Raw genomic sequence first — 20,223 nt, 5'->3', positions numbered from 1 at the left:
TCCCCCTCCCCCTGAACCCCTTCCCCCTCCCCCTGAACCCCTTCCCCTGAACCCCTCCCCCTCCCCCCTTGAACCTCTCCCGCTCCCCCCTGAACCCCTTCCCCCAGACACACAGTCAGGACCCAGATCAGGAGACCAGGACACTTTCTGCAGCAGCTTTTATTGTTGTCCAGAGTAAAGCATCAAATCCTTTCCTGGATCTTATGACACTTTCCAGAGCTGTAAACTCAGATTCTTTGATGTCAGCACGTTGCAGTTACAGAGAAATCTGTGCACAGGAAAATCATACAAATAAAATAAAACCGTCTCATTCCCCCCGTCGCTGGGAATTACACAGTGAGAGATATATTCAACACAAACCGCGATTCATACAAAAACTACATGGAACATTGTGGGATTGCAAGAAAATAACTTCATCTTAATACAAAAGAATCGATAAACGCACTAACACTCTCCACTCACTGCTCAGGATTATTCCCCCATCGCTCTGATGCGCTCCAGGATTACACACAACGGTCACTAAAGCCCAGGTTGTAGGCCGCTCGAAGCCGGCCCACAGATTTCCTCAGGTCACGATGTACCATCAGCAATCCCTCGCAGTGAGTGAGGGAGTGAGTGTGACTGTGAGTGTGGAGTGAGGATGAGTGTGACAGTGAGTGTGACTGAGTGTGACTGTGAGTGAGTGTGGAGTGAGAAGTGAGTAAGTGAGTGAGGAGTGATTGAGGGATGGAGGGAGTGAGTGACGGGCAAGCAAGTGAGGAGTGAGTGTGAGTGGAGTGACTGAGGGAGTGAGGAAGTGAATGAATGAAGTGAGTGGAAGGAGGGAGGGAGGTAATGTGGAGTGAGTGAGTGGAGGGAAGGAGTGAGTGAGGAGTGAATAAGAGTGCGAGGGAGTGAGTGAGGGGCGAGTGAGCGAGGGCTGCACCAGAGCGGGGAACGGCCTCCTCTGAGCTCCACAAATTTTCTGCCGTGTTTCCTACATTCCAACAGTGACTACACTTCAAAAGTACTTCATTGGCTGTAAAGCTCTTTGGGACGTCCTGAGGTGGTGAAAGGCGCTATATAAATGCAAGTCTTTCTTTATTTCTTCTTTCCCAAAGCTGGCCATCCGAGGCCAGGCTGGCGATTGGAGAATGAATATCAGCAGCTCCCTCCCTCCCTCCGGCGGGGGGTCTGAAAGTACAGTCCCCACTGACTGCCCATTCCTTCAGGGCTCGGAGATACAGTCGGGCTCGGTGGGTGGGTGGGTGGGCTCAGGCCTGGGTTACAGTTTGCCTTTCCCGGGCCGGAGGGCGGGGACCGTGTTTAACGGGGACGCAGTAAACGCTGGATTCTCCTCCGCTCTTTGCACCTTCCCGTGAGCGTCCGTGGCGCTGGAAGCGGGTCAGAGCGCCGGGCGTCCGTTAGCGGTGGTTAGCAGCGCAGTCAGTGACAGCAGCACCCGGTGTAAGGTGGGGTCTCGGGGGGATTGGGAGACACACCCTCCTGCTTCCTTCCCACACTGGCCTTTCTCACACAGGAGCCCGGTGTAGGGAGCGGGACAGCGACACCTCCCATTGTCCTCGCACACTCCTCCGTTCTGACACCGCGTCAGCAAGTTATCGCACACGCCGGCTGCAAGAGGTCAGAGAAAAGAAACGTCAGGTCACTGAAAATCTCCTGACCTCAGAGATTGTTTGAACTGTCGCCGCTCCCAGTGTTTCACTTTTACACCAACAACTACTTGCATTTATATAGCGCCTTTAACGTAGTAAAACGGCCCAAGGTGCTTCACAGGAGCGTAAATCAGACCAAAATTAACACCGAGCCACATAAGGAGACATTAGGTCAGGAGACCAAAAGCTTGGTCAAGGAGGTAGATTTTAAGGAGGGTCTTAAAGGAGGAGAGAAGGGGAGAGGCGAAGAGGTTTGGGGGGAATTCCAGAGTTCAGGGTCCAGATAGCTGAAGGCACGGCCGCCAATGGTGGGGCGAAGGAAATGGGGGAATTGCAAGAGGCCAGAATTGGGGGAGCGCAGAGATCTCGGAGGGGTGTAGGGCTGAAGGAGGTTACAGAGATAGGGAGGGGCGAGGCAACGGAGGGATTTGAATGTGAGGATGTGAATCTTAAAATCGAGGCATTGCTGGACCGGGAGTCAATGTAGGTCAGAGATCACAGGGGTGATGGGTGAATGGGACTAAATTGATGGTTAAATACTGAAGGAGAGACTGAGGGTTAAATTCTGTGTCCAATTATTGTGTTCAATTCTGGGCACCACACTTTAGGAAGGATGTCAAGGCCTTGGAGAGGGTGCAGAGGAGATTTACTGGAATGGGACCATGGTTGAGGGATTTCAGTTATGTGGAGAGACTGGAGAAGCTGGGATTGTTCACCTCAGAACAGAAAAGGTGAAGGGGAGATTTAATGGAGGGGTTAAAAATTATGAAGGGTTTTGAAAGAGTAAATAAGGAGAAACTGTTTCCACTGGCAGGAGGGTCAGTAACCAGAGGACACAGATTTAAGGTAATTGGTGAAAGAGCCAGAGGGGAGATGAGGAGAATTTTTTTTACACAGCGAGTTGTTCTGATCTGGAAGCAGATTCAATAATAACTTTCAAAAGGGAATTGAATAAATACTTGAAAAGGAAAAATTTGCAGGGCTATGGGGAAAGAGCAGGGGGAGTGAGACTAATTGGATCGCTCTTTCAAAGAGCCAGCACAGGCTCGATGGGCTGAATGGCCTCCTTGTGTGCTGTCTGATTCTATGAAATGCTCCTCACTGAACTCCAGTCCCTCCCTTTGCGAGGAGCTGTGCCACTAATTGTTTCTCAGGGTGATGGGGGAACCCAGGAGGGTTCCTTGTCTAAAAGCCTTTGTGTTTCCCCCCCTGGTATCTCTGCTCTCGGATCCACTGCTGACCCTGACACACAGGAGCCGGGCGGAGTGAGGGAGGGGCTGGTGCTGGAACGGTTACTTACCTCGGCAGCCCCTGTGCCAGTAATATCCGGGCAGGCACTTGTCACACTTGGGCCCTGCTGTCCCCTCCTTACAGTCACAATATCCCGTCTCATTACAGCGATCATGGAGTGAGCCATAGGGGTGACACTGACAGTCTGCAGAAACAAGACAACACACACACTGCACATGGCTGTTCCCAATAAAACCCATCGACACAACCTCAGGGACACAAATGACTCGGGCCCAGGACAGGGGACGAGCCGACTCTGGGGGGAAACAAGTCTCCAACAGTTTACAAATAGCGTCAATCGTCCACACACTGATTGGACACGGCCCGTGTTCCACTCCTTGGGGCGACTGCACACAATTAACGCAGGTTATTACATCGATTTTATTTACATAGAATTTACAGCACAGAATCAGGCCATTCGGCCCAACTGGTCTATGACAGCGTTTAGACTCCACATGAGGCTCCTCCCACCCCTCTTCATCTAACTGTATCAGCAAATCCTTCCATTCCTTTCTCCCTCACGTGTTTATCTCACTTCACCTTAAATACATCTTTTCGTTGCAGTGAGGTTCTGTAACCTGGAGCTTGGCTTCTCACCGACCCTGTACAGTTCACGTAATGTTGTTCATCCGTCCCACTGACCCAGACCCACACCGAGACCCCACTGACCCAGACCCACACCCCACTGACCCAGACCCACACCGAGACCCCACTGACCCAGACCCACACTCCACTGACCCAGACCCACACCGAGACCCCACTGACTCAGACCCACACCGACACCCCACTGACCCAGACCCACACCGAGACCCCACTGACCCAGACCTACACCAAGACCCCACTGACCGAGACCCACACCCCACTGACCCAGACCCACACCGAGACCCCACTGACCCAGACCCAAACCGAGACCCCACTGACCCAGACCCACACCGACACCCCACTGACCCAGACCCACACCGAGACCCCACTGACCGAGACCCACACCCCACTGACCCAGACCCACACCGAGACCCCACTGACCCAGACCCACACCGAGACCCCACTGACTCAGAACCACACTCCACTGACCCAGACCCACACCGACACCCCACTGACCCAGACCCACACCGAGACCCCACTGACCGAGACCCACACCCCACTGACCCAGACCCACACCGAGACCCCACTGACCCAGACCCACACCGAGACCCCACTGACTCAGACCCACACTCCACTGACCCAGACCCACACCGAGACCACACTGACCCAGACCCACACCGAGACCCCCCTGACCCAGACCCACACCCCACTGACCCAGACCCCCACCGACACCCCACTGACCCAGACCCACACTCCACTGACCCAGACCCACACCGAGACCCCACTGACCGAGACTCACACCCCACTGACCCAGTCCCACACCGACACCCCACTGACCCAGACCCACACCCCACTGACCCAGACCCACACCCCACTGACCCAGTCCCACACCCACACCCCACTGTCCCAGACCCACACCCCACTGACCCAGACCCACACCCCACTGACCCAGACCCACACCCCACTGACCCAGACCCACACCCCACTGACCCAGACCCACACCCCACTGTCCCAGACCCACACCCCACTGACCCAGACCCAGACCCACACCCCACTGTCCCAGACCCACACCCCACTGACCCAGACCCACACCCCACTGACCCAGACCCACACCCCACTGACCCAGACCCACACCCCACTGACCCAGTCCCACACCCCACTGACCCAGACCCACACCCCACTGACCCAGACCCACACCCCACTGACCCAGACCCACACCCCACTGACCCAGACCCACACCCACACCCCACTGACCCAAACCCACACCGAGACCCCACTGACCCAGACCCACACCGAGACCCCACTGACCCAGTCCCACACCCCACTGACCCAGTCCCACACCAAGACCCCACTGACCCAGTCCCACACCGACAACCCACTGACCCAGTCCCACACCGAGACCCCACTGACCCAGTCCCACACCGAGACCCCACTGACCCAGTCCCACACCGACACCCCAGTAACAGGGAGTGAGAGGTTACATTCAAAGTTTGATGTGTGAATTGTGAAGTTTGATGTGTAACAGGAAGTGAGTGTGACAAGAGAGGAGTGCAGCAGTAAGTGTGACGCTTACACAAAGTGTGCAATATAAATAAGACTTCTGATTGATTCCTGGTGAATCTCGATGGCCTTTGACAGATGAAGCAAAATGTGTTCTCACTGTGTTTGTTGAAATGGGCCAGAATGGCAGGCGGACATGTGTGAATGTTCACTACAGCGCCACAGATGCTGGGAGGACTGAATAGCAAGTGAAACAATATTCTCCATTAAAAAGTTATTGGAACAGGCGTTATCAATTTTAGAAAAGTGTTATTGAACCATGGCAACAGGACGTCTTGTGAATTAAATGTATCGACACAACCTACTGCTGGATTATAATTTTATTTTTTTTGGTTTAGCAGAAATGATATTGAAATGTATTCCCCGTATCCAGAAGATGTTCCTACTCCTGGTCTGCCGAATACATAGATAGGAGTTTACACTGAATGTTTCATGGTCTTTCAGATATAAATTGGGGCCAACACCTCTTGTGCTGAGATCTGACAGATTGTTACCCTGGCAACAGAGGAAATCACTCACTGAAAATAACTGAAACGGAAGTAACAAAACCAACATCATGTGTTCTGAGTTTAGTTGAGACGAAACTATGAAGCTTTTATTTTATTCATTCATGGGATGTGGGCGTCGCTGGCGAGGCAGGCATTTATTGCCCATCCCTAATTGCCCTTGAGAAGGTGGTGGTGAGCCGCCTTCTTGAACCGCTGCAGTCCGTGTGGTGAAGGTTCTCCCACAGTGCTGGTAGGAAGGGAGTTCCAGGATTTTGACCCAGCGACGATGAAGGAATGGTGATATATTTCCAAGTCGGGATGGTGTGTGACTTGGAGGGGAACGTGCAGGTGGTGTTGTTCCCATGTACCTGCTGCCCTTGTCCTTCTAGGCGGTAGAGGTCGCGGGTTTGGGAGGTGCTGTCGAAGAAGCCTTGGCGAGTTGCTGCAGTGCATCCTGTGGATGGTACACACTGCAGCCACAGTGCGCCGGTGGTGAAGGGAGTGAATGTTTAGGGTGGTGGATGGGGTGCCAATCAAGCGGGCTGCTTTGTCCTGGATGGTGTCGAGCTTCTTAAGTGTTGTTGGAGCTGCACTCATTCAGGCAAGTGGAGAGTATTCCATCACACTCCTGACTTGTGCCTTGTCGATGGTGGAAAGGCTTTGGGGAGTCAGGAGGTGAGTCACTCGCCGCAGAATACCCAGCCTCTGACCTGCTCTTTTAGCCACAGTATTTATGTGGCTGGTCCAGTTAAGTTTCTGGTCAATGGTGACCCCCAGGATGTTGATGGTGGGGGATTTGGCGATGGTAATGCCGTTGAATGTCAAGGGGAGGTGGTTAGACTCTCTCTTGTTGGAGATGGTCATTGCCTGGCACTTGTCTGGCGCGAATGTTACTTGCCACTTATGAGCCCAAGCCTGGATGTTGTCCAGGTCTTGCTGCATGCAGGCTCGGACTGCTTCATTATTTGAGGGGTTGCGAATGGAACTGAACACTGTGCAATCATCAGCGAACATCCCCATTTCTGACCTTATGATGGAGAGAAGGTCATTGATGAAGCAGCTGAAGATGGTTGGGCCTAGGACACTGCCCTGAGGAACTCCTGCAGCAACGACCTGGGTCTGAGATGATTGGCCTCCAACAACCACTACCATCTTCCTTTGTGCTAGGTATGACTCCAGCCACTGGAGAGTTTTCCCCCTGATTCCCATTGACTTCAATTGTACTAGGGCTGTACATTCTCTGTAATTCTGTGTGTGGAGAATGGGAAGGAGATGAGGAAATGGAGAGAGAACATTGATGTTAGACAATAGGGGGAGGGTGACATTGAGCAGAGGCGAGTGATGCTGCTACAATGAAGGATGTTCGTTTGCCGAGAGTACAAACAACATACAAATTCCAGAAAAACAATGGAGACAGGGAAGCAATGATTATATCGTCACAACACAGGGCTTTCAATTTACCTCAGGGCCAGGCCTCATCGCTAGGGAAAGGTCGGACCGGGTCTGATCCCCGGGGAAAGGTCGGACCGGGTCTGATCTCTGGGGAAAGGTCGGACCGGGTCTGATCTCCGGGGAAAGGTCGGACCGGGTCTGATCTCTGGGGAAAGGTCGGACCGGGTCTGATCTCCGGGGAAAGGTCGGACCGGGTCTGATCTCTGGGGAAAGGTCGGACCGGGTCTGATCTCCGGGGAAAGGTCGGACCGGGTCTGATCTCCGGGGAGAGGTCGGACCGGGTCTGATCTCTGGGGAAAGGTCGGACCGGGTCTGATCTCTGGGGAAAGGTCGGACCGGGTCTGATCTCTGGGGAAAGGGGAGCTGATTCCTTTTGCTCAGCCCTATCGAAGGTTCCTTTTTGTTTCTTTATCTTGTTTTGGGCTGAAATCTGAAGGGTGAAGGAAGGAGGCGAGAGCGGAGATTGTAACAGGAACTGACCGAGGCAAACGTTGTGATGGTCCAGCTCTGCTGACGGGTTTCGGTGATAGCCCAGTCGGCACAACTGGCAGTGTCGGCCTCTCGTGTTGTGCTTACAGCTCACGCAAATGGTGGTGGTGAGCAGCTCGATGTAACTGCACCGGTTCGAGTGGCCAAAACATTCACAGTCTTGCAAGGAAAAGACAGAAAGTGTAGACGGGACGGAGACAGGACGTAGACGGGTCACAAACTGCGAGTGGGTCACATGCTGCAGGAATGAGAGGCGGAGAGGAAATGTCTGGAATGGGAGGGAGGGGAGACACTGAGACTTTTAGCAGTGAGGGGAGAACATCAGACTCCTGGCTCGATACGGTCACATTGAATCAGGCAGATGGCGATGGATGGGAACGTTCCAGGGTTTATAGAGTCCGGTGGTGGGTTTTATACAGGGCTTCCAAGTTAAGGGCCTTTCAACTGTGGCTCAGAGGGTAACACTCTCGCCTCTGAGTTAGGAGGACGTGGGTTCAAGTCCCACTCCAGAGACTTGAACAGAAAATCCAGGCTGACAGTCCAGAGCAGTACTGAGGGAGTGCTGCACTGTCAGTGGGTCAGTACTGAGGGAGTGCTGCACTGTCGGAGGGTCAGCACTGAGGGAGTGCTGCACTGTCGGAGGGTCAGCACTGAGGGAGTGCTGCACTGTCGGAGGGTCAGCACTGAGGGAGTGCTGCACTGTCGGAGGGTCAGCACTGAGGGAGGGCTGCACTGTCGGAGGGTCAGCACTGAGGGAGTGCTGCACTGTCGGAGGGTCAGCACTGAGGGAGCGCTGCACTGTCGGAGGGTCAGCACTGAGGGAGCGCTGCACTGTCGGAGGGTCAGTGCTGAGGGAGCGCTGCACTGTCGTAGGTGCCATCTTTCTGCTGAGACATTAAACCGAGGCCCTGTCTGCCCTCTCAGGTGGAGGGAAAAGATCCCATGGCACTATTTTGAATAAGAGAAGGGGAGTTCTCCCGGTGTCCTGGCCAATATTTATCCCTAAACCAACCTCAAAAAACAGATTATCTTGTCATTTATTTCATTGCTGTTTGTGGGATCTTGTTGTGTGCAAATTGCCTGCTGCGTTTCCTACATTACAACAGTGACCTCACTTCTAAAAGTACTTAATTGGCCGTAAAGCGCTTTGGGACAGCCTGAGATTGTGAAAGGCGCCATATAAATGCAAGTCCTTCTTTCTCCATCTTTCTTCTCTAAGCCAGTAGCATTGTTTGAGAGCTCCTCCCTTGCTTTGTGTTCGTGACCTCTAGTGATGAGATACTTGGCCGTGTCTGACCTTGCTTTGTGTTAGTGACCTCTAGTGATGAGATACTTGGCCGTGTCTGACCTTGCTTTGTGTTAGTGACCCCTAGTGATGAGATACTTGGCCGTGTCTGACCTTGCTTTGTGTTAGTGACCCCTAGTGATGAGATACTTGGCCGTGTCTGACCTTGCTTTGTGTTAGTGACCCCGAGTGATGAAATACTTGGCCGTGTCTGACCTTGCTTTGTGTTAGTAACCCCTAGTGATGAGATACTTGGCCGTGTTTGACCTTGCTTTGTGTTAGTGACCTCTAGTGATGAGATAATTGACCGTGTCTGACCTTGCTTTGTGTTGGTGACCTCTAGTGATGAGATACTTGGCCGTGTCTGACCTTGCTTTGTGTTAGTGACCCCGAGTGATGAAATACTTGGCCGTGTCTGACCTTGCTTTGTGTTAGTAACCCCGAGTGATGAGATACTTGGCCGTGTTTGAACTTGCTTTGTGTTAGTGACCTCTAGTGATGAGATAATTGGCCGTGTCTGACCTTGCTTTGTGTTAGTGACCCCTAGTGATGAGATACTTGGCCGTGTCTGACCTTGCTTTGTGTTAGTGACCCCTAGTGATGAGATACTTGGCCGTGTCTGACCTTGCTTTGTGTTAGTGACCCCGAGTGATGAAATACTTGGCCGTGTCTGACCTTGCTTTGTGTTAGTAACCCCTAGTGATGAGATACTTGGCCGTGTTTGACCTTGCTTTGTGTTGGTGACCTCTAGTGATGAGATAATTGACCGTGTCTGACCTTGCTTTGTGTTAGTGACCTCCAGTGATGAGATACTTGGCCGTGTCTGACCTTGCTTTGTGTTAGTGACCCCGAGTGATGAAATACTTGGCCATGTCTGACCTTGCTTTGTGTTAGTAACCCCTAGTGATGAGATACTTGGCCGTGTTTGACCTTGCTTTGTGTTAGTGACCTCTAGTGATGAGATAATTGGCCGTGTCTGACCTTGCTTTGTGTTGGTGACCTCTAGTGATGAGATACTTGGCCGTGTCTGATCTTGCTTTGTGTTAGTGACCTCTAGTGATGAGATACTTGGCCGTGTCTGACCTTGCTTTGGATGAGCTGCGTCAGGAGAAATCAGCAACGATTAATCCCAGATGGAGAACAACGCGCGGTCTGAACAGAACATCTGTACTGTGCGCACAAGCACATCGACTCGAGACTGCACGGGGAAGCAAGTGGGTCCGAGAGACAAGCAACCAGACACTTCCATCTCCGCCTCTCCACCAATCAGACAAAAACTGACACCGAGCCACATGAGGAGATATTGGGACACATGACCAAAAGCTTGGTCAAAGAGGTGGGTTTTAAGGAGGGTCTTAAAGGAGGAGAGAGAGAGGTTTAGGGAGGGAATTCCAGAGCTAAGGGCCGAGGCAGCTGAAGGCATGGCCGCCAACGGTGGGGTGATGAAAATTGGTGAGGCACAAGAGGCCAGAATTGGAGGAGCACAGAGATCTCGAAGGGTTGTAGGGCTGGAGGGGGTTACAGAGATCTCGAAGGGTTGTAGGGCTGGAGGGGGTTACAGAGATAGGGAGGGGTGTAAGGCTGGAGGAGGTTACAGAGATAGGGAGGGGTGTAGGGCTGGAGGGGGTTACAGAGATAGGGAGGGGTGTGAGGCTGGAGGAGGTTACAGAGATAGGGAGGGGTGTAGGGCTGCAGGAGGTTACAGAGATAGGGAGGGGTGTAGGGTTGGAGGAGGTTACAGAGATAGGGAGGGGCGAGGGGGTGGAGGAGGTGACAGAGATAGGGAGGGGTGTAGGGCTGGAGGAGGTTACAGAGATAGGGAGGGGTGTAGGGCTGGAGGAGGTTACAGGGATAGGGAGGGGCGAGGGGCTGGAGGAGGTTACAGAGATAGGGAGGGGCGAGGGGCTGGAGGAGGTTACAGAGATAGGGAGGGGCGAGGGGCTGGAGGGGGTTACAGAGATCGGGAGGGGCTGGAGGGGGTTACAGAGATAGAGAGGGGCGAGGGGCTGGAGGAGGTTACAGAGATAGGGAGGAGCGAGGGGCTGGAGGAGGTTACAGAGATAGGGAGGGGCGAGGCCAGGGAGGGATTTGAAGGTGAGGATGAGAATTTTAATTGCGAGGCGTTGCTGGACCGGGAGCCAATGTCGGTTCAATCAATCGCTTCTCTGGGTCCAATCACTGCCCGGGTTGGAGCTCGAAGCCGAGCGAACGCGAATTAGCTGGAATCTGGTCTGTGGAGCCGATGATTTAATGGGGGGAGGCTGGTGACAGGCTGTTATTATGGGATTTCAGTAATTCGAGTAGGTTGAGTGTTTGAAAGACAAACTGTGTAATCCAGTATCTGACTGAGTCTCCCTGTTATTATTCAGCGAGACTGAATCCAGTAACAATCACGGTCAGTCATTAAGGACAAAATAGATAATCATTGAAGACATTAGAACGAGTTTATCTTTCGTTAAGTTTGTGCCAGTGATGAAGGTTTTGATGGTCTGTTTTTTCATGTCGGTTCTGGCTGTACCTGGGCAGGAAAGGGGCAGGTTTGGGTCCAAAGTGTAACGTTTCATAGAACTCCAGGGTGTCCCAGTCCCAGTCCCAGTCCCAGCATCGCACATGTTCCTGTCCAGTATCGGACTGTGATACGGACACTCTGTCCCGGTCAGTACGGGGAGTTATGGACACTCTGCTCCCGGTCAGTACGGGGAGTTATGGACACTCTGCTCCCGGTCAGTACGGGGAGTTATGGACACTCTGCTCCCGGTCAGTACGGGGAGTTATGGACACTCTGTCCCGGTCAGTACGGGGAGTTATGGACACTCTGTCCCGGTCAGTACGGGGAGTTATGGACACTCTGCTCCCGGTCAGTACGGGGAGTTATGGACACTCTGCTCCCGGTCAGTACGGGGAGTTATGGACACTCTGCTCCCGGTCAGTACAGGGAGTTATGGACACTCTGTCCCGGTCAGTACGGGGAGTTATGGACACTCTGTCCCGGTCAGTACGGGGAGTTATGGACACTCTGCTCCCGGTCAGTACGGGGAGTTATGGATACTCTGCTCCCGGTCAGTACGGGGAGTTATGGACACTCTGTCCCGGTCAGTACGGGGAGTTATGGACACTCTGCTCCCGGTCAGTACGGGGAGTTATGGACACTCTGCTCCCGGTCAGTACGGGGAGTTATGGACACTCTGCTCCCGGTCAGTACGGGGAGTTATGGACACTCTGCTCCCGGTCAGTACGGGGAGTTATGGACACTCTGTCCCGGTCAGTACGGGGAGTTATGGACACTCTGTCCCGGTCAGTACGGGGAGTTATGGACACTCTGTCCCGGTCAGTACGGGGAGTTATGGACACTCTGTCCCGGTCAGTACGGGGAGTTATGGACACTCTGTCCCGGTCAGTACGGGGAGTTATGGACACTCTGTCCCGGTCAGTACGGGGAGTTATGGACACTCTGTCCCGGTCAGTACGGGGAGTTATGGACACTCTGTCCCCGGTCAGTACGGGGAGTTATGGACACTCTGTCCCCGGTCAGTACGGGGAGTTATGGACACTCTGCTCCCGGTCAGTACGGGGAGTTATGGACACTCTGCTCCCGGTCAGTACGGGGAGTTATGGACACTCTGCTCCCGGTCAGTATGGGTGCTGATTTGGGTGCTCAATGCAGCCGATGGTTTGGAATGACATGGACAGCATGCGAAGGGTTAAATAAACGGGAACGAGTTCATGCAAAATACGGGAAACGAAGGTGAAGAGATTGAGGCCGAGAGACACTCGTCCAGTTCCCATTTCTGTATCTGGGAGAACGGGATTACAACAGGTCCCGATTGATCTCGGTATCAGGAACCAGACAGCTTTCCACAAATACACTCAGTCCCTGTTCACACCGACACCTGTTCCACACTCAGTCCCTGTTCACACCTACACCTGTTCCGCACTCAGTCCCTGTTCACACCGACACCTGTTCCACACTCAGTCCCTGTTCACACCTACACCTGTTCCACACTCAGTCCCTGTTCACACCTACACCTGTTCCACACTCAGTCCCTGTTCACACCTACACCTGTTCCACACTCACTCCCTGTTCACACCGACACCTGTTCCACACTCAGTCCCTGTTCATACCTACACCAGTTCCACACTCAGTCCCTGTTCACACCAACACCTGTTCCACACTCACTCCCTGTTCACACCGACACCTGTTCCACACTCACTCCCTGTTCACACCTGCACCTGTTCCACACTCAGTCCCTGTTCACACCTACACCTGTTCCACACTCAGTCCCTGTTCACACCGACACCTGTTCCACACTCAGTCCCTGTTCACACCTACACCTGTTCCACACTCAGTCCCTGTTCACACCGACACCTGTTCCACACTCAGTCCCTGTTCACACCTACACCTGTTCCACACTCAGTCCCTGTTCACACCTACACCTGTTCCACACTCACTTCCTGTTTACACCTACACCTGTTCCACACTCAGTCCCTGTTCACACCGACACCTGTTCCACACTCACTCCCTGTTCACACCTGCACCTGTTCCACGGTCAGTGAGACATGAGGGGGGGTCGAGGGGAAGGTTCGTTAGCTCCAGATACAGAAATGGGCTCAGGGTCAGCAGGTCACAGGTCAGAGAGCGTAGGTCCTACTTACGGTCACTGGTGACGGTGTTCGGGAGGCCTGGAGAGGGAAACGGAAACAAAAATCAGGGCCTGAGTTCAGGTGTTTGTGTCGAACACGGATTATAAAGTATTTTCGTGGAACAATGTGTCAGAACGCAACGTAAACACATTACAGTGAAAGGAGACTTCTTCAGAGTGAAGGGAGGGGGAGGCGGGTGAGGAGGGGGAGGGGAGAGGAGGAGGCAAGATGGGGGAGAGGGGAGAGGACGGGGCGAGATGGGGGAGAGGGGAGAGGACGGGGCGAGATGGGAGAGGACGGGGCGAGATGGTGGGGAGTGGAGTGGCGGGGGGGAGCAGGGAGGAGGAGGAGAGGGGGTGGATTGGATGGGGGAGGGGGATGGGGAAAGGGAAGGGGGGATGTGGTAGTTTGGGGAGGTGGTGGGAGGGGGAGCATTTGGGGAGGGGGAGAAGCATAGGGGGAGTGGAGGGGGAGTGGAATGGAGGGAGAGTGATGGAGGAGGGCAAGGAGAGGGGGAGAAGGAGGGGTTGGGGAGGGGGAGAGGGAGGGGTTGGGGAGGGGGAGGGGTTGAGGGTTGGGGATAATACAGGAGGTGGTAATTCCAGAGTGAGCCCCACCTTGAGGGAATGGAGGCTTCGCCTGAGGAGGGTCAGACAGCTCCGCCCCTCCCCATCCGGACAGTGACAACCAGTGGCCATCATCCGGGTCACGGGGTCAGGGGACTCAATCTCCCAGAGTGCAGCGGGGCCCGGGCTCTCGATGGGGCCTTTGCTCCGCCGCGCTGCATTGTGGGAAGGCAGGGCCGCCATCGCCGCCTCCGTTCAACCGGCTCCTGGAATCAGGGAATCGACAGAAAAAGGGGCCACGGGGGAAATTCACACCCCGGGGATCGACCATCTCCCCCCTCCGGAACCCCTTCTCCCCCCCTCCGGAATCCCTTCTCCCCCCTCCTGAACCCCTTCTCCCCCCTCCGGAACCCCTTCTCCCCCCTCCGGAACCCCTTCTCCCCCCTCCGGAACCCCCTTCTCCCCCTCCGGAACCCCTTCTACCCCCTCCTGAACCCCCTTCTCCCCCCCTCCTGAACCCCTTCTCTCCCCTCCGGAACCCCTTCTCCCCCCACCGGAACCTCTTCTCCCCCCTCCGGAACCCCCTTCTCCTCCCTCCTGATCCCCCTTCTCCTCCCTCCTGAACCCCTTCTCCCCCCTCCGGAAACTCTTCTCCCCCCTCCGGAACCCCTTCTCCCCCCTCCGGAACCCCTTCTCCCCCCTCCTGAACCCCTTCTCCCCCCTCCTGAACCCCTTCTCCCCCCCTCCGGAACCCCTTCTCCCCCCCTCCGGAACCCCTTCTCCCCCCCTCCGGAACCCCTTCTCCCCCCTCCGGAACCCCTTCTCCCCCCTCCGGAACCCCTTCTCCCCCCTCCGGAACCCCTTCTCCCCCTCCGGAACCCCTTCTACCCCTCCTGAACCCCCTTCTCCCCCTCCTGAACCCCTTCTCCCCTCTCCTGAACCCCTTCTCCCCCCTCCTGAACCCCTTCTCCCCTCTCCTGAACCCCTTCTACCCCCTCCTGAACCCCCTTCTCCTCCCTCCTGAACCCCTTCTCCCCCCTCCGGAACCTCTTCTCCCCCCTCCGGAACCCCTTCTACCCCCTCCTGAACCCCATTCTCCCCCCTCCTGAACCCCTTCTCCCTCCCTCCTGAACCCCTTCTACCCCCTCCTGAACCCCCTTCTCCCCCCTCCTGAACCCCCTTCTCCTCCCTCCTGAACCCCTTCTCCCCCCTCCTGAACCCCTTCTCCCCACTCCTGAACCCCTTCTCCCCACTCCTGAACCCCTTCTCCCCCCTCCTGAACCCCTTCTCCCCACTCCTGAACCCCTTCTCCCCCCTCCTGACCCCCTTCCCCTCCCCCTCGTGGTCCCCTCCCCCTGGAGTCAGTCCTTATTCCTGTTCTCTGTCTCTGTCCAATCTCCCGCTCTGAGTCTCTGTTTACACATTAATTTGCTTCTATTTTGGAATCGGTGCATTGCCGGGAGTTGGAATTAGAATGAAATCTGAACCAAAACCCAAGGTGCCGCCGGTATCAGGCGGGGCCAGAGAAGCCCTCGTTACTCACAGATATTGGCCGTCCCTTTGGGGATCGGGAGGTACGAGCCGGCTCTCCACGGCCGGCCTTGAAAGCCTTTCTTGCATCTCCCGCAGTCCGGCCCCGTCGTGTTGTGCTCACACTCGCAACTCAGCTTCCCCTTCTCCAGGACACAGTTGTTGGCGTGAAGATTGCACTTACACCTGGCAAAAAAACAAGGGGACAAGCTGGTTTAAAATTACCCCGAGCAGCTCCGTTACACACCGGACTCTCTGCTCCGGGGCTCAGCTCTCCCTTTACCAGCTTAGGTTCCTGGTGTCTCCATCACAGGAAGGTCCTGGATCCCAGTTAAAGGTCATTGCAGAATTTTAAACTGATGCAAACCCCTTCCTGCAGAACATGGGCAGCCTGTGATCCCCTCACACAGTCTCCCCTTTCCCCAAACTGGACCCAGTGACAAGATCTCAGGCCCGAACTGCACAGGACGACAAACCCAGTACAGAGCGATTCCCAGCACAGGACAATTCCCAGCACAGGACAATTCCCAGCATATCAATTCCCAGCACGGGGCAATTCCCAGCACGGGGCAATTCCCAGCACGGGGCAATTCCCACTCATGGGCAATTCCCACTCATGGGCAATTCCCACTGACTGGAGCAGCAGAGACCAGGAATATGGGTCAACCCTAAAAAGAGAAAGAACTCCCATTTCCACAGCGCCTTTCACCACCTCAGGACGTCCCAAAGTGCTTTACAGCCAATGAAGTAAATTTGAAATGTAGTCACTGTTGTAATATGGGAAACACAGCAGCCAATTTACGCACAGCAAGATCCCACAAACAGCAATGAGATATTGAGATCTCGCCTCTGAGACAGAAGGTCATAAGTTCAAGCCCCGCTCCAGAGACTTGAGCAAATAATCCAGGCCGGCACTCCCCGGTGTCAGTACTGAGGGAGTGCTGCACTGTCGGAGGGTCAGTACTGAGGGAGTGCTGCACTGTCGGAGGGTCAGTACTGAGAGAGTGCTGCACTGTCAGAGGGTCAGTGTTGAGGGAGTGCTGCACTGTCGCGGGTCAGTACTGATGGAGTGCTGCATTGTCGGGGGGTCAGTACTGAGGGAGTGCTGCACTGTCGGAGGGTCAGTACTGAGGGAGTGCTGCACTGTCGGAGGGTCAGTACTGAGGGAGTGCTGCGCTGTCAGAGGGTCAGTGCTGAGGGAGTGCTGCACTGTCGCGGGTCAGTACTGATGGAGTGCTGCATTGTCGGAGGGTCAGTACTGAGGGAGTGCTGCACTGTCGGAGGGTCAGGACTGAGGGAGTGCTGCACTGTCGGAGGGTCAGTACTGAGGGAGTGCTGCACTGTCGGAGGGTCAGTACTGAGGGAGTGCTGTACTGTCGGAGGGTCAGTACTGAGGGAGTGCTGCACTGTCGGAGGGTCAGTACTGAGGGAGTGCTGCACTGTCGCGGGTCAGTACTGATGGAGTGCTGCATTGTCGGAGGGTCAGTACTGAGGGAGTGCTGCACTGTCGGAAGTGCTGTCTTTTGGATGAGAATTCAAAGAAGAGCGGGGGAGTTCTCCCCGGTGTCCTGACCAATGTTTATCCACCAACCAACATCATAAAACAGATTATTTGGTCATTATCACATTGAAGAGGGTTTACTCGCTGTGATGGGAGTTTACAGTTTCTGGGGAAGGTCGGTCTGGGATCACCTCCTTGTGAAATATATATTTTAATGTTCTAAAGGACACAATCGCATCGCTGACATTAACAGTGAGTGTGATGAAGATTTCCCTTTAGTAAATACGATGTGGAAAGGCCCAGTGTGTTGTGAGGGTTTCTGTGTTGTAAAGTGTGAGATCGCTGGTCTCGGGGATTCTGTGCTAACAGCATCGGGCCGCTGTTTAACTCACTGGGAAGGTGAAGCTTCAAAATCTGCAGATTGGTCCTCACACATTCAGCACATTTGCTGTTCTCGGCACTTTTTGCTGAACTAAGCAGAAACCCAGACAGTTCCTTGGAGGCAAATTAACCTCAGCGTAAACATTTTCCTGTTCCTGTTCTCGAATTAGTGTCTGAAGATTCTCCTGGACTAAAAGCTCGAGTGAGTCTCCCAGATGCTGAGTGTAGAATTTCTCATCTACAGGCTGCCCCCCGGTGACATCATCTGAAAACACAACGTCAGGTTCCACATGTACACTGACGACACCCAGCTCTACCTCACCCCCACCTCTCTCGACCCCTCCACTCTCTCTGATTTGTCACGCTGCTTTTCCAACAGCCAGTACTGGAGGAGCAGAAATTTCCTCCAAATAAATATTGGGAAGACCGAAGCCATTGTCTTCAGTCCCCGCCTCAAACTCCGTTCCCCAGACACCGACTCCATCCCTCTCCCCGGCCACAGTCTGAGGCTAACTCTGCTGCCTGTATCCTCACTCACACCAAGCCCCGTTCTCCCATCACCCCCTGTGCTCGCTGACCAACATTGGCAACGCCTCGATTTTAAAATTCTCATCCTTGTGTTCAAATCCCTCCATGGCGTCACCCCTCCCTATCTCTGTAACCTCCTCCAGCCCTACAACCCTCCGAGATCTCTCCAATTCTGGCCTCTTGCACATCCCCAATTTTAATCGCTACACCATTGGCAGCCGTGCCTTCAGCTGCCTGGGAGCTAAGCTCTGGAATTCCCTCCCTAAACCTCTCCCCCTCTCCACCTCTCTCTCCTCCTTTGAGACGCTCCTTAAAACCTACCTCTTCGAACAAGCTTTTAGTCTCCTGTCCTAATATCTCATGTGGCTCGGTATCAAATTTTTGTTTGATAATCGCTCCTGCGAAGCACCTTGGGACGTTTTACTCTGTTAAAGGGGCGATATAATTGCAAGTTGTTGTTGATAGAGTTCCCTCCAGATGTTGGCCCTGATAGACCGTCCCCCAGATGTTTGCCTTGATAGACCGTCCCCCAGATGTTTGCCCTGGTGGACGGTCCCCCAGATGTTTGCCCTGGTAGACCGTTTCCCCCAGATGTTTGCCTTGATAGACCGTACCCCAGATGTTTGCCCTGATAGACCGTCCCCCAGATGTTGGCCTGATAGACCGTCCCCCAGATGTTTGTCCTGATACAGCGCCCCCTGGATGTGAAGTGTGGGATCAGTGACCCTGAGCAGAGGTGACGAGGAGCTCTCACCGTCCGTGAATCTCCACGTTGGAGATGGCGTAGAAGTATTTGGAGAGGTTGAGCCGGTCGACGCTGGTGGCCCCGGTGGCCGGCCGGAGCAGCCTGACCCGCAGGTCGGTCAGGGTGAAGAAGTCCCTCAGGTCCTTGGTGGTGTCCAGCTGGCCGTAGAGCGAGGCCATGTTGCGGAGAAGGGGCCCCCCGAACAGGGCGAACCGCTCCCTGATCTCGAAGCGGACCGTCTTATCCACCTTCCACACGTAGCCCCTGGAGTCCTCCTCCGTGCAGATGATGTCCAGCACCGAGGCTGGGCTCAGATCCCGGACCGTTCTCCGCTCCATCCCGAAGGAGTTGAGGCAGTCGGCAGCGTAGAACTGGTAGGGCTGCCACGTCCGGCCGTGGTCCAGAGATTTCTCCAGGACCATCTGCTCCGGCCGGCCCGACTCGAAGGTGATGACGATATCCTCGGTCAGCTCGATGGTCTTGCCCCAGGACAGGGTGATATTGACCAGGAGGGGCTTGGGGAAACTCCTCCAGGAGACGCTTTGCCAAAAGGTGTTTGGGATCCTGCCCTCGTGATCCAGCATCAGCTCGGGGGGGTGTGCGAGCTCGGGCGTGCAAGCATCACACTCGTTGTTGCACATGTAGGGGTTCTCCTGGAAATGGGCACAGAGCAACACGGGTTAGATACAGAGTTAGGCCCCATCGACACTGTCCCATCAAACACTCCCAGGGCAGGTACAGCACGGGTTAGATACAGAGTAAAGCTCCCTCTACACTGTCCCATCAAACACTCCCAGGGCAGGTACAGCACGGGTTAGATACAGAGTAAAGCTCCCTCTACACTGTCCCATCAAACACTCCCAGGGCAGGTACAGCACAGGTTAGATACAGAGTAAAGCTCCCTCTACACTGTCCCACATCAAACACTCCCTGGGCAGGTACAGCACGGGTTAGATACAGAGTAAAGCTCCCTCCACACTGTCCCATCAAACACACCCAGGGCAGGTACAGGATTAGATACAGAATAAAGCTCCCTCTGCACTGTCCCATCAAACAGTCCCAGGGCAGGTACAGCACGGGTTAGATACAGAGTAAAGCTCCCTCTACACTGTCCCATCAAACACTCCCAGGGCAGGTACAGCACGGGTTAGATACAGAGTAAAGCTCCCTCTACACTGTCCCATCAAACACTCCCTGGGCAGGTACAGCACGGGTTAGATACAGAGTAAAGCTCCCTCTACACTGTCCCATCAAACACTCCCAGGGCAGGTACAGGATTAGATACAGAGTAAAGCTCCCTCTACACTGTCCCATCAAACAGTCCCAGGGCAGGTACAGCACGGGTTAGATACAGAGTAAAGCTCCCTCTACACTGTCCCATCAAACACTCCCAGGGCAGGTACAGCACGGGTGAGATACAGAGTAAAGCTCCCTCGACACTGTCCCATCAAACACTCCCAGGGCAGGTACAGGATTAGATACAGAGTAAAGCTCCCTCTACACTGTCCCATCAAACACTCCCAGGGCAGG

General features: G+C 54.5%; 1 protein-coding gene across 1 annotated transcript; it reads right to left on the bottom strand.

The window, feature by feature from the left end:
• Positions 1 to 1,384: 1,384 nt before the first annotated feature.
• Positions 1,385 to 19,355, bottom strand: LOC137309121 (netrin-G1-like). The gene is made up of 6 exons (XM_067977413.1): positions 18,703 to 19,355; positions 15,552 to 15,724; positions 13,455 to 13,481; positions 7,508 to 7,675; positions 2,956 to 3,090; positions 1,385 to 1,614 (listed from the first exon to the last, which is right to left on the bottom strand). Exons 1-6 carry the CDS (start codon positions 19,332 to 19,334, stop codon positions 1,385 to 1,387), a joined length of 1,365 nt encoding a protein of 454 aa, XP_067833514.1. The 5' UTR covers positions 19,335 to 19,355.
• Between the last annotated feature and the right edge of the window lie 868 nt (positions 19,356 to 20,223).

The sequence above is a fragment of the Heptranchias perlo genome, unplaced genomic scaffold, assembly GCF_035084215.1.
Source record: "Heptranchias perlo isolate sHepPer1 unplaced genomic scaffold, sHepPer1.hap1 HAP1_SCAFFOLD_148, whole genome shotgun sequence".
In the NCBI taxonomy this organism is placed as follows: Eukaryota; Metazoa; Chordata; class Chondrichthyes; order Hexanchiformes; family Hexanchidae; genus Heptranchias; species Heptranchias perlo.
This window is presented reverse-complemented; position numbering and strand designations above follow the sequence as displayed.

Coding starts and splice junctions, on each gene's coding strand:
- LOC137309121 (XM_067977413.1), bottom strand. CDS start 19,334: ATGTGCAACAACGAGTGTGATGCTTGCACGCCCGAGCTCGCACACCCC. Junction 13,482..15,551: donor CAAAGGGACGGCCAATATCT/GTGAGTAACGAG, acceptor TTCCCTCTCCAG/GCCTCCCGAACACCGTCACC. Junction 7,676..13,454: donor GAACACCGTCACCAGTGACC/GTAAGTAGGACC, acceptor TTTCCTTGCAAG/ACTGTGAATGTTTTGGCCAC.